The sequence below is a fragment of the Strix uralensis genome, chromosome 1 (assembly GCF_047716275.1).
Source record: "Strix uralensis isolate ZFMK-TIS-50842 chromosome 1, bStrUra1, whole genome shotgun sequence".
Taxonomy (NCBI): Eukaryota; Metazoa; Chordata; class Aves; order Strigiformes; family Strigidae; genus Strix; species Strix uralensis.
Genome location: NC_133972.1, coordinates 160,348,366 through 160,360,628, shown reverse-complemented (window position 1 = coordinate 160,360,628; position 12,263 = coordinate 160,348,366). Strand labels below are relative to the sequence as shown.

Sequence of the window (12,263 nt, the reverse complement as noted above, 5' to 3'; positions counted from 1 at the left end):
AAAGATAAAATCCTTACGTTCTATGTTCAGCTGTCCCATTAAGGACAAATTTTATGCACATAATGTGCACTTCTGAATATAGCCTTCAGATTGCTGTTTAGATGACAGTATTTCCTTTGATCTCTGAAGCCATTTTTCAAATAACTTTTATATTCTTTGAATTTCTGATATTTAATCACACTAGTATTTTCCTATTTTATTGTTTTCAGAATTAAGTTCCTCTGCAGAAGCAAAATATGATGCTTTTCTAATAACAAATATCATTCCAATGTATCCTGCCTTCAAAAGTAAGTGCTCTTTCCATGGCTTTACTTCTCTTTCCCAACATGCTTTTTTTTTTTTTTAATATGTGTGTTGGACTATAGAATGAACTGATGGGAGAAGTTTAGAACATAAAGTTCAGTTACCCATCGTCAGCAGATAATACATGTGGGCACCTGTATAGTTCTAGGTATGCGCAGGCAAAATACCACAAGAAAGGCTTAGGTTTTAAGAAAGGTTTATTTCCCTTGGTGCTGGGCTAAGATAAGAGCACAGAGGTGCTGTAGTTCAGCAATTATGCTTCATGCCACAGTAATTCAGTTTGTGCAAGACCATTCAGATTTTCTTGTCTGTAGCCCAAGCTAGCGCGGAACGTATTTAGGCAATGTGTTTTTACTTCTCAACTGCAGCTGCCTGGGAGTGTGCACTTGTCCCTGAACTACAACAACATGCTAAGTGATTATTTTTGTTTTTTCTATCCATGCCCTTAAAGGGAGACCAAACATAATTATTACGTATAAAGAATAAGGAAGAGGAAACCAATTTATGGAAAATGAGGAATGACTTAAACCTGTCTGAAACTTCCAGCACTGCAGGGATATAGTATTAACATTTCTTTTGTCTACACATCCCTTTTCTCTCTAGTTTTGCCAAGAGGTAGGAAAACCATCAGACTATTCTGGTGGCATTTTTGGCTTGGGAGGAATTGAGAAGCTTTGGAAGAATCTCAAGAGCCTGTTCTTGTGAGATTTCCAATTCAGACTTTAGGCCAGAGAGGTTTGGATAAACATCAAAGCCTATGGGAGGCTTTTTCTTTTTAACCAGAAAAGAGTGCTTTTAACTGAAAAACCTCTGAGTAGGAACAAGTGGTGATGTTTGCTGGAAATCTGAGCAAAGGCACTTAACTGATTACAGAGTGCAAAATTATTGGGGATTTCCTACTCTCAAATCACTTCATAAAAGTGCTCTTTATGCTAATGTTAGTCTAAGCAAATTAGCTGAGATGCTAATCACAGCAGAAAAACCCACCACTAGCAGCTCATTTTGTCTAGTGGCCTTCCTCTTCATCACAAGTGGGTAAAGGATTCCCTGAGAACAAATGCTGGAGCTAATGTCGTTCCTGGGGAATTACAAACCACTGCATGTGTGCAGATTGCAATGCTGAGAGCTGATTATAAACTCATTATACGGAGCTTTTTTCACTACAAGGGAAATACGAGGTGGCGGTTTTATGCTATGCTGGCCTTGGTGGCAGTGCTGGCTGCAGAGGCCCCCTCCTGTGCTTTGTTGGTGTTTTTTTTTATTTGCTCGCACATCACATCCCCCGGGCAATAATTCTGTATCCATCTTTTCAGTAGTGAGTGTGGATTAAGCAGCTCCTGCCTTGTTGGAGCTGCAAGATGATGCCCCTGGCCTGGCTTCCTGTTACACTGGTGTTGCTGTCTATGTGGCTGCAGTGGGAACCTAAGTGGGGAACTGATTCAGCTGGAAAACTCGGGGGGGGGGGGAAAAGCTTTCCTTTTTGGGCTGTTTTTATTGTTAAGGCTGATGCCTTGAAGGAGCAAGCAGCTGGAGGAGTGGTACTGCCAAGTGGTTACTGCAGCTGAGGTTCTTCTTAGACCACTGCTTGTGGGGCCCCTGCATCAGCCCAAGCAGGGAATTTGCGTGGCACTGAGCGGTCTTAGGACAGGCATACTGGAGAGCTTGCTGAGGCTGGCATTGCCTTCGGCACTGGGGAACCACGGACTTAAGTCTGAGCTGACAAGACAAAAGTTAAACTTTTACAAATCTGAGATATTTTATTTACACACACTTCTGTTAATATTAAAATAGAAAGGAAAAAAAAGAAGGAAAAGAATGATGTAAATGGAGATTCCAGTATGTTTCCTGTCTCCGTAAGCATCTTAACTTGTTTAAGGTTGAGGAGGGTGTGGTGGGACAAAGTGTCATGCTCTTCCCAGAAGTTGCTGTAATGAGATGCTATGCCATAATTTGGTCATCCCTGATGGCACCTAATTTGAAAGTGAGACATTTTGTATCCAAGGAGAATTTAACTGGAAGAATATGACCTTTGTATTTCCCTTTTAAAATGTTTGGGTTTTGCTTTTAATCACGGTGCTGTTTCCTTTCTAGAATTAAAAATACACATCATCATTCCCTGTAACTAGCTAAGAAAGACAAAGGAAGTGTTTACAGGGACATCAAAAAGCGTGTGAATAGCTGTTTCTACTGCTTGGTGAAGGAACAGCAGACTCTCTGTGCAATGTCTATGGCAATGCCAGCCTGGGAGTGGTACTGGGCATTTCCTTTATCACTGGTTGGAGAAAAAAAAAAAATCAGCAGAGAACAAAGAAGTCTGAATAAGCTTTATTGACCAAACTGAATGAAGCTGCAGTAAATCTGTAATATTTAGTCTTTGATTTCCCCTACCATTGTGTGAATTATGTCCACTGGATTTTTATTTTCGGGAAAAAAAATGTTTATAATCTTGACATGTTTTGACTTACCCAAATTTTGATGCGTTTTATATTTTTTTTTCTTTTTTTTTTTTCCCCCACAGAGGTATGGAATTATTTCCAAAGGGTTTTGGTGAAAAGATATGCCACTGAACGAAATGGAGTCAATGTTATAAGTGGACCAATCTTTGACTATGACTATGATGGTTTACATGACACAACTGACAAAATAAAACAGTAAGAGTTTGTCTTTAAATTGTTTTGCTGTTGCTTTTCTTAATGATGGCTTTATCTTAAATAATTCATTATCTGCACATTACTCAAATTTTGGGAGGAGATAAATTTTCTAGCTCTTTCTAAAATTACTGTTCATCAAAACTGAATGCTCCTGTAGGTAGGACAGTGGTAAAAATAAGGAAATGGTAATTCAGCAGGTAACTGTTCACCTTGACTTTGAAATTAAATGTTCATTCGTTCTTGAGACAAAGCTGAATTATGTTCCAAATAATTGATTTTCTCTAACATTCCCCAGAATTTAAGAGTTGACAACTGGATACCAGAGGAAACCATAGCAGTGCTATTGAGTTAAATAGTCGAGTCTTTCATTAATTCAGTAATGCTTTCTCTCTATGTCCCTGAACTGAAGAAGCTTTTCAGCACTGGTGTGTGGTATTTCTATAGCACAGTATCAAAACATGAGCTAATTGAATGCTTATTTTGAGACAGTGTTTAGGAATCAAAGGCATCTCAACAACATACATGTGTCCTCACACGTAGGGGAGGAAAGACCATGCTGTTTGTGTAACCTTCTTCCAAACAAGTTTATCCTTTGTGGATAAATATTTGCTTTATTCCTCCAGGTTTGTGGAAGGCAGCGCCATCCCCGTTCCTACTCATTACTATACCATCATAACCAGCTGCTTAGATTTCACTCAACCAGCCGACAAATGTGATGGACCACTCTCTGTTCTCTCATACATCCTTCCCCACCGGCCTGACAATGATGAGAGCTGCAATGTAAGTTCTGCTGCACTACTGTAGCCCCACCATAAACGTATCCCTCGGACATGTGAAACCCCATTACTATTAGATGCTAATGCTACTGATGTCTTGAATGAAAGCACAGGGTAGTGACTCTATTAAGTGTCAACTCTATTAATGTTCAGCTCATTAGACAAAAGCACTCCTCTGTGATATCAGAGAAAATATGGAACTATTACCACACCTAAAATCTGGAAGAACTGACATATAGAGTAGGTTGGCAGTAAATAACCTGTAGGCTTCTATGTTTTGGCAGACACTGTCAGTGTAACTTCAGAGCAGATTGCGGGGAGGTTATGTGCATAGATGTATTGTGCTGGCAGCCAGCCTGATGTTTTTATTGAGGTCTGTTTCCATATGCAGGTACAATATAGTCTTGTCTGCTATGGCAGTCGGGGTGCATCAGACAGCATGATTACATCCAACCCACACAGTATTAAAACTATATGCTAAAACCTGCCTAGGGTAGATGGCAGCTCTTGCTGTTTCCAGAACATGTCTTGATTCAAGGGGAACGTTTGGATTCTTATTAACAGAGATAACCAGACACCTTTCTGGTTCCTTTCCTATCTTCCTTTAGGATGCAAGATCCTATAGTGTAAGAATCTTGGTGAAGTACAAAGGTACTGGTCAGCACTGCAGAAAGTAACATGCACACTCGGCAGCTGATCGTGGCAGGAGAGCAGTCGAGTCCGACGGGCTCCAGCGCTCTGCAAGGACAGCAGTCCTCCCAGGCAGCTGTATTTAGACTTGTCCTTCCGCCTGAACTTGTTCTCCCATTACACAGCTGTGCAGATTCCTGCACACAGACACTTCACTATAGGCTGCCAGGAGACCGTTTCCTGAATGAACGCATTAATGTTATGAATTTTGTATTGGCACAAAAAGTTAAGACTCCTATTCCAACTACAGGCAGAAATAGTAATTCCAACTCTGTACACAATTCACCTGGAACACTGTCTCTTTCTCATTCATCAAACATCGCCTGCTTTCAGATCCCTCTTTTTAAAACCATGCTTCTGGAGCAGTATCCCTCTCTCTTGAGCAGGTCTGGCTTCCCCCTGTTTAGACTCTTAACTGCTTTGGGCAGAGATGTCTTCTACCAGGAGTCTCAGAAAGTCCTACATATATTTCACCGTGGTTTTTCTCTGGACTGCTTTCCTCCGAATCAAGATACAGCTGGTGATCTGGAAGTTAGTAACCTGGCAGTTATTAGTGCCTCTGTCCTTGTATCTCTGCCCATATGCAATCTGATGACAAAGTCAGTCTTTTTCCTCCCTATATTGCATGTCATGGTACTCTTAAACTGTTGAAATCTTTTTTATGAACTATTTAGAATAACGGCCTCTTTTACTCTTTGATTTCTTATATTCCAACAGAAGATTCTTTTCTCTGTAGGTCATGCTACTTCTGGTGTGTGTATTTACAGTTCTGGGGGGAACTTCAGCGCTACTACAAGGTTATTAGCAGATATTGGTCTATGCTTTTTACATAGCAAAGAACCACTTCAAAAATATTTAAATGTAGCTCTTGAATGAAAATACAGTTAAGCAAAATTTTGTGATTCAAATACAGTGTCAGTCTTACTTTTGCACATGGTGTTCTATCTTATTTGATCAAAGAAGTGATTGTGTAAAACCTCACATACTTTATGGATGAAATGCATGGGATAATATAAGAATTTTTCCTTAACCTCTACACAGCTTTCTTAAGATTTGAAGAAATATTAGCTTTCCGCACCAACTCTGCTCTTGTTGCACATGCTTACTCTCTCTTCACACAGCTGTTGGAGAACACCACTACTCTTCTCATTTGAGTTTGTTACATTTCCAAACTGTGTTTATTCATGGTGAGGTTATACCCATTTATTCTTGTGTCAACATTTTTGTATGGCTTAAATAGCCCTTCACTGGGCTTCTTTGGGATTTACCCTAGTGATGATTTATAATGATTCTCAAGGCATATATTTCTCTCTATTCATGGGAGACCTGGGATCTTTGTTCCTCTTCTTGTAAGAGAGGATGAGCATTTTAATAACCTTGCTATGCATCTGTTCCAGTCTAATTTTTTTAGATCTTTTTTTCTGGAACATGAATGAGATAAAGTACTCCAGCTGAGATCTCAAAATTAAAATTATTTTCTTTTCACCGGACACAACTCCTCTGATACTATCTGATTTACTTTTTCACAGCTGTGTTATAATGGTAGCTCGCAGTCACACACAACCAGTACACCCAGGTACATCTATCTGCTGTTTCACCTGAGAAGCTCCCAGCTTAGCAGAAATTTTTGCTGTCAATGTGGATAACCCCATTTCATACTATACCAGGGGCTCCCACATCTGCATCCTCCAGTATGTTATTCCAGTCTTCCTCTGCATTGACAGGAGCTCCCAATTGTTGTTAGTTTGTTTTTTGTTTGTTTGTTGGTTTTTTTTTTTACTAGCACACTAATGACCTTGGCACAAAAAGCATGTATGAAAATATTACACAAAATCTTTTCCAAGACTAAAGCTGAAGACACCCTACTAGAAACTTCCTCCAGTTCACTATTTTCCCTTTCAGCAAAACCTTTAAACTTCTCTTAATAAGTGAGTTCTTCACCCACCTGTCTACACTTTCAGCTAATAATTCCAGCTAATAATTTAATATCCAGATATCCTTTTGTCCAGAATATCTGGTATCTCTTCCACTGGATTTTAGTTTGGACTCCTAAATTGATTGCCTATTTCTATTTACCTCCATATTTTCAACTGTTGTTTTTTCCTTCTAAGTCTCATTGTCCTATTGAGGTTGAGACTAACCAGCACAGATGGAGAAAACTAGCATTTTAAATGTATACACTTTATTTGTTGTTCTGCAGTAACATAATACCATTAGCTGATCACTGTGTTTCAAATCATTGCTGCTGGACCTGAGGTTTCATGGGCTAGTTGTGGAACGGAAAAACTAAAACCTAGATCAGGTGATTGATTTTCTGGCATCATGCAAATTCTATCTTGCTGGACTTGCCAACCTCACAGTCCTGTGATTTATTCATACTGCAGATCTTTTGCAAACCCTTAGGAGTCCTCCAAGTGAGCTTTGTAGCAATTGGACTTCCCTCTGAGCTCTGTAAAATGCAGATTTCCTGCTCAGAAGGAAGGCTTGAAGACAGCAAAAATATCACAGTGATTCCATTTGCAGTAATAACGCTGTTGAGGCCTGGTTTGCAGACCAGGCTGGAGGCTGAGCAGGAGACTTCCTGCGATTGCGTGCTGCCAGGTGATGCTCCAGGGCATGCTCCCTTCTCTTACCTCTTAATTTGCATCTTTCTTTTCATGTTCCAGACCTGGTTTTGGGCCCCAGGTTGCTAGTGACATGGAAAGGAAAGTTGGTTTGGAGTTGAAAAGCTTCAAAACAGACAAGTGCTGACTGGGTCATGGATATTTGCTTTAGAGCAGCCAGCTATGACATAGCTGGTACTTCGTGTCCTCTCTGTGCAAACGATCACGCTCACCCTCCTGGCCTTTGCAGGGTGACCCATTGCCTGCTCTGTGGCACATCTATGGTGTTCTGTAGGCTTTGGCATTGCTGAAGCTTAGTCTTCATAGGTGAGAGGATCACTTTGTAGGAGGACTGTGCTGACACAGTCAAAAAAGGGCTCATTTTCAGGAGTGAGCTCAGCAATAGATTTTTATCAGCAAGATTTCCAAGTCACACACATGGTGTCCAAATGCCTGGAGGCACAACCCTCCATTCCTAACTTGCTTCCCCAGCAGTGGTGTAGATGTACCAGCCAGAGAGGTCAAAGGGGAACAAGTCCTGTTTGCTCTGTCCTTTTCCCACGTCTGCTCCCTGCCGTGCAGTCCCCGGGGCTGGCTGCATTGCTAATGGGACATGTTGCTGGGCTGGTTAATGCACTCAAACAGCCAGTAACTGCAGTGTTTTTCAGGCTGATTTTCCGATGTGTTAGTGAGTTACATTAGTGTGTGGATGGCTCTAACATGTGCCAGAGCTGGCACAAGGAATGCAGTAGGAGCAGTCCCCTAAGAGAGATTACACCCACGCAACCTGACCCCGATCACTCTGGCAACATCACCTTCCTGATTATTTTTTTTTTTTTGTATTGAGAAATGCTTGGTGAAAGTCTTTTTTCTATCAATGAATAATACATATGTTCCAATAACATGATTTTATAGGTACCAACATAAACCATAGTCCCAACAGTGGAATGAATCATAATGGTCTCCTAACAGTAAAGTGGAAAGATTAAAATAATATTGTGTTAGATGAGGTGTTGGTCAGATGAGAATAATGTGTAGGGGTAGGGTTCAAAGCTAAACAGCCTAGAGTTTGGGCTTTGGTAATACACAGGTGATTAATATGGAGCTCTTTCTGTGAGATAAAAAAATATGTAGTGACCAATGGATCTTCTAAAAGCATATGGCTGTTCTGAAACCTGAAACATGGGGACTACTTTTCCTAGTTGACTATGGTCATTGTCTCAACCCCATCCTAAAATGGGTCCTGAAATAAAACTCTAGGAATCATCTTGCATGTTAAATTTCACATCTGTTTTCTTGGAACTTGTTTACCTTAGTCATTCTTGAATAGGGCATAGAGATTCTTCAAATGGACCCAATGTTTAAAAAGGTTGCGTTTGCTTTCGGAGCTGATTTTTGACATGGCACGTTATAAAGCATTTTCTTTACATTTCAGAGCTTGGAGGATGAATCAAAGTGGGTTGAAGATCTTCTTAAAATGCACACTGCGCGTGTGCGTGACATTGAACAGCTCACAAGCTTGGACTTCTTCCGAAAGACCAGTCGCAGCTACACAGAAATCCTCTCCCTAAAGACTTACCTGCATACGTTTGAAAGTGAAATTTAGCTTTCTAACCTTACTCAGTGCATCCTTTTATCAACTGGTGTATATTTTTATATTGTTTTTATATTTATTAATTTGAAGCCAGGACATTAAAAATATTAGTATTTTAATCCTGTATCAAATCTTAAATATTAAACCCTTGTGTCATTTGTTTTGTTTCTGTAATGTTTAATATAGGTATGTCTCTTGGTTTATTTAGTAGCGCTTGTAATACTGCAGCTGGAGTCCTTACTCCGAGCTTTTAAGTGGTGCTGCAGGATTTGATACGTGCATCAAGGAAATATTAATTTCCCATGCTCCTTTACCACACTTGTAGTCCTGTACTGTGTATCAAAATACTGAACATGTAAAATTACATTCATTTACTGTTAACTATGTGACAGACATATTTAAACCCTATAGACAAATAGCATCTTAAATATAATAAACCACACATTCAGTTTTTTTAATGTGTTTTGATTTCCTTTCACAGGGACATTCAAAGGGACTTGCAGGTAGCTGAGTGCTGTCAGATCCCTCTTACTCACTGGGCAGAGCCCTTCTCAAGAGCTTAGGTTTGCTGGTAAGAGGACTGACAGGAGCTCAGGTGCCCTGCCCTGGTGCTCAGCAGTGAGACCATAAAACAAACACTCACAGTAGTCATTACTGGTTAGGTTTTGCCATAGGGGCAGAGCTGGGAGAGGAGGTGGGCTGGTCTCCTAAGCTACTGGGGGTACCCCATGCTTGAGGCCACTTAGCCTTGGCACTGCTCTGGAGCCGTGGGGAGGATGCAAGGTAACATCTGCTGCCATCGGTTGGGCTGTGTTGAATCCCTTCTCTACTGCCACTGCTCTGGGCTGGTTCCTGGGAATACCTGTTCCATCGTCTTTTGCTTTGACTTTGAGGGAAACTGAGGTAAGGCAGATGTTGACAGAGGTGACATTGCAAAACACCCAGCAGTAGGCTTTTACCTGGGAGGAGAAAGTCTGATTTTCATCATCTTGTTCTAATGGCCAGAATTTTCAGAGATTTCCTCTAATCTGAGTCTGAGGCTTGATGCCAGCCCTCATTCTCAAAGGAAGCCCCTTGGCATGACTGCACATATATAACTTCTGGTACTGTGAACCCCATATAGTGCACCTGATTTACAACCATCACCTACCTGGTCAAGTGGGTCAAGTGTCTGTTGGCTACTTCTGTGCAGTCATGGCCTCATAATCCTGGCAAGCCCCTATGAGTGACATTGATGGCACAGTCTGAAGCCAGTGGAGGGGAGACTGTTGTATACTCGTATCTAGATAACAGCCTGATGTGGCTTGGACAGCTTTTATAGAAGGCATATGGTATGGAGCATTAGCGTTAGTGTAGTTAGATGATGCAAAAGATAAATTAACACTTAGAATGCCTCTTGAGGCTGAACCCACTAGTGGCACTATTACAAAGCCATCATTTGGGGTTGCAGATTTTCCTCTCTCTACCAAAGTGGTTTGTGTCTATTTTCTCTTTGAGGTTTGCAAATGCTGGAGGGAATCTGGAAGGGCTGGAAAGCATCTCAGCCATGTACACAGACAAATAGCCAGGTCTCCGAAGTAAAATTAATCTGGCACAATTTTAGCAACTTGCATCCCTGTAGCATCCATCGAAGAGAAAGAAGTAAACTGGAATTATTCTTGTTAACACTTGTTGATAAAGTTCTTGTGACTGGTAGCCAAAATTTTATTATTCTAGGTGCCAAATTTTGTTTCAATTAGAAGAGCACAAAACTTGAATGCTTTAAAATGCCCCCAAAATGTTAGGTTGGAAATTCTAATAAATGCACAAGGCTCTGGGAAACATCCTATTCTTGCAACTTAAAAATTGTCTCTTGTGGTTGTCTGGTAGCACAGAAATATTTTTCTGTAAGCCTTTGGCAGGGCTTCTTGCCATGATAAACTTTACGTTCTTACATGTACTACAAAGGGTATTTCCTCTGGATTTAAAACAGTTTTCAGTTAAGACTGAATTTCTCCAACTCCGACTTTAGCAATGACATACTGTGATTGTTCATAAACTAAACCAAAGACCACCACTACTGTGTTGCTTTGATGTTCATCTGTTGCTTTGCTTTTTCTTTATTGCAGTTTAACAAATGGTTTAATTATTTTATTTTCTCCCAAGATAAGATGATATTTATACCAAAGGAACTTTTAAGTTCTGAAAGATACTCTTCTTGTGTTTAGAGAAGTTTGCTTTTGACATATCGTAAGTGATGATTGTTGCGAGAGATGGTTTAACTCTAGCTCAATTTCACTAAAGAATGACAATTAGTGTGTAGGGAAATGTGATTTATTGTGAGAATAAATATTAGTAACTTACTTCTGTTCTACTCATTTCTCTTCAGTCCTTGGCCCTGTGCTCTTGTATGGTATTGCTGTTTTATTTTACTGTGCTGGCAGAAGTAGTTGTGCAGGGGAATGTTTGTGGTGACTTCTGTGAATTACATGGGGTTTTTTCCTGTTGAAAGATGCCGTATCAACACAAAAGCTCCAGTGCAAAGCTAAAGCCTTGTAAATCCCTCTAAGCAACATGAGCTCTGCAGGAACAGCAAACATTTTTAAGGAAACTTGTAATTTCCCTTTGGTGTTCATCAGGGTGAATGTTAGCTTAGGGCAGCGTGTAGGAAGGAACCCCTCTGCTTTCCATTCCTGTTAGACCATTTTGAAAATATGAAATACCACTTGCTTCTGTTACATGTTTCCTTTTCTTGATATTATTCTGTTTTCTACAAGAGGTCCATTGAAGAGAACAAGTGCTGAATTTTTCTGTCAAGCAAACACCAGTTTTGAGTCTTTAGGTAATTACTGTTTGCAATTGGTGATGTAAATTTGAAGCCTATTTAATGAGTTAGAGGTAGTTCAGTTGATCAGTTGTCACAGCAACAAAAGCCATAGGTGTCCTGCACACCTAACAAAGTCCTTTTGCTCTGGGAAAAATCCTCCAGAGGTAGTTATGCAACTGGAAGATCCCTGCTACAGGAAACTGTTACTTTTTTATCCCCTTTTTCACAGTCACATACCAGAACAAAATTCTTAATAGATAAGCACTGAAAGCAGGTCAAGTAACCTGACCAACAGCATGGTTATGATGGCAAAATTACAACAAGAGTCACCATCTTATACTGGCAGCAGTGACATACTTAATTACCGCTGATTATATTCTGTCCTGATTAGATTCATACTTTCTGCTAATTCCCTGTTCTTTCTTTCCACCTTTTAGTCCCTTTAAGGTGTTAGGTGCAATGTTCAACATCTGCACTCACTTGGACACTATCACTGTTTTGATAATAGCAGATCAGTTTTTATAGTGGTGTAAAGCACTTTCAGCTCCAGATGAACTAAAAAATTAAAAAATGAAATTGTCAGGTCTGTGTCCTTTGTGAGGTTTTCCAGTATTCACAGGGATCATGTGAGTAAATTTAAATACCCATGTTTAATTAGGCCAATCTTGCTGTGCCCCTGGAGGCTGCTCCAAAAAATCCTGCCACAGTCCCCAGCTTCTCAGTCAGTGCTTTATATGCAAACAGTCAACTGATTGTGTGAAGATTTTAACAAATGAAAACACTGCACTTTTTGTAGGAAAGGTCAGAAAACAAAAGCAGTGATAAAGAGATAAGAGAGGA

The 12,263-nt window shown here is 40.2% G+C and overlaps 1 protein-coding gene across 6 annotated transcripts in view; it reads left to right on the top strand.

Moving 5' to 3' along the window:
• The window catches only part of ENPP2 (ectonucleotide pyrophosphatase/phosphodiesterase 2), a 72,735-nt gene extending 63,665 nt beyond the window's left edge, over positions 1-9,070 (top strand). For all 6 annotated transcript variants that reach the window (XM_074887010.1, XM_074887048.1, XM_074887032.1 and 3 more), the window contains 4 exons: positions 210-287; positions 2,822-2,954; positions 3,578-3,734; positions 8,459-9,070. In XM_074887010.1, the coding sequence (XP_074743111.1) occupies positions 210-287; positions 2,822-2,954; positions 3,578-3,734; positions 8,459-8,629 (539 nt within the window). In that variant the 3' untranslated portion in view covers positions 8,630-9,070. The remainder of the gene's footprint in view (positions 1-209; positions 288-2,821; positions 2,955-3,577; positions 3,735-8,458) is intronic.
• The last annotated feature ends 3,193 nt before the right edge of the window (positions 9,071-12,263 follow it).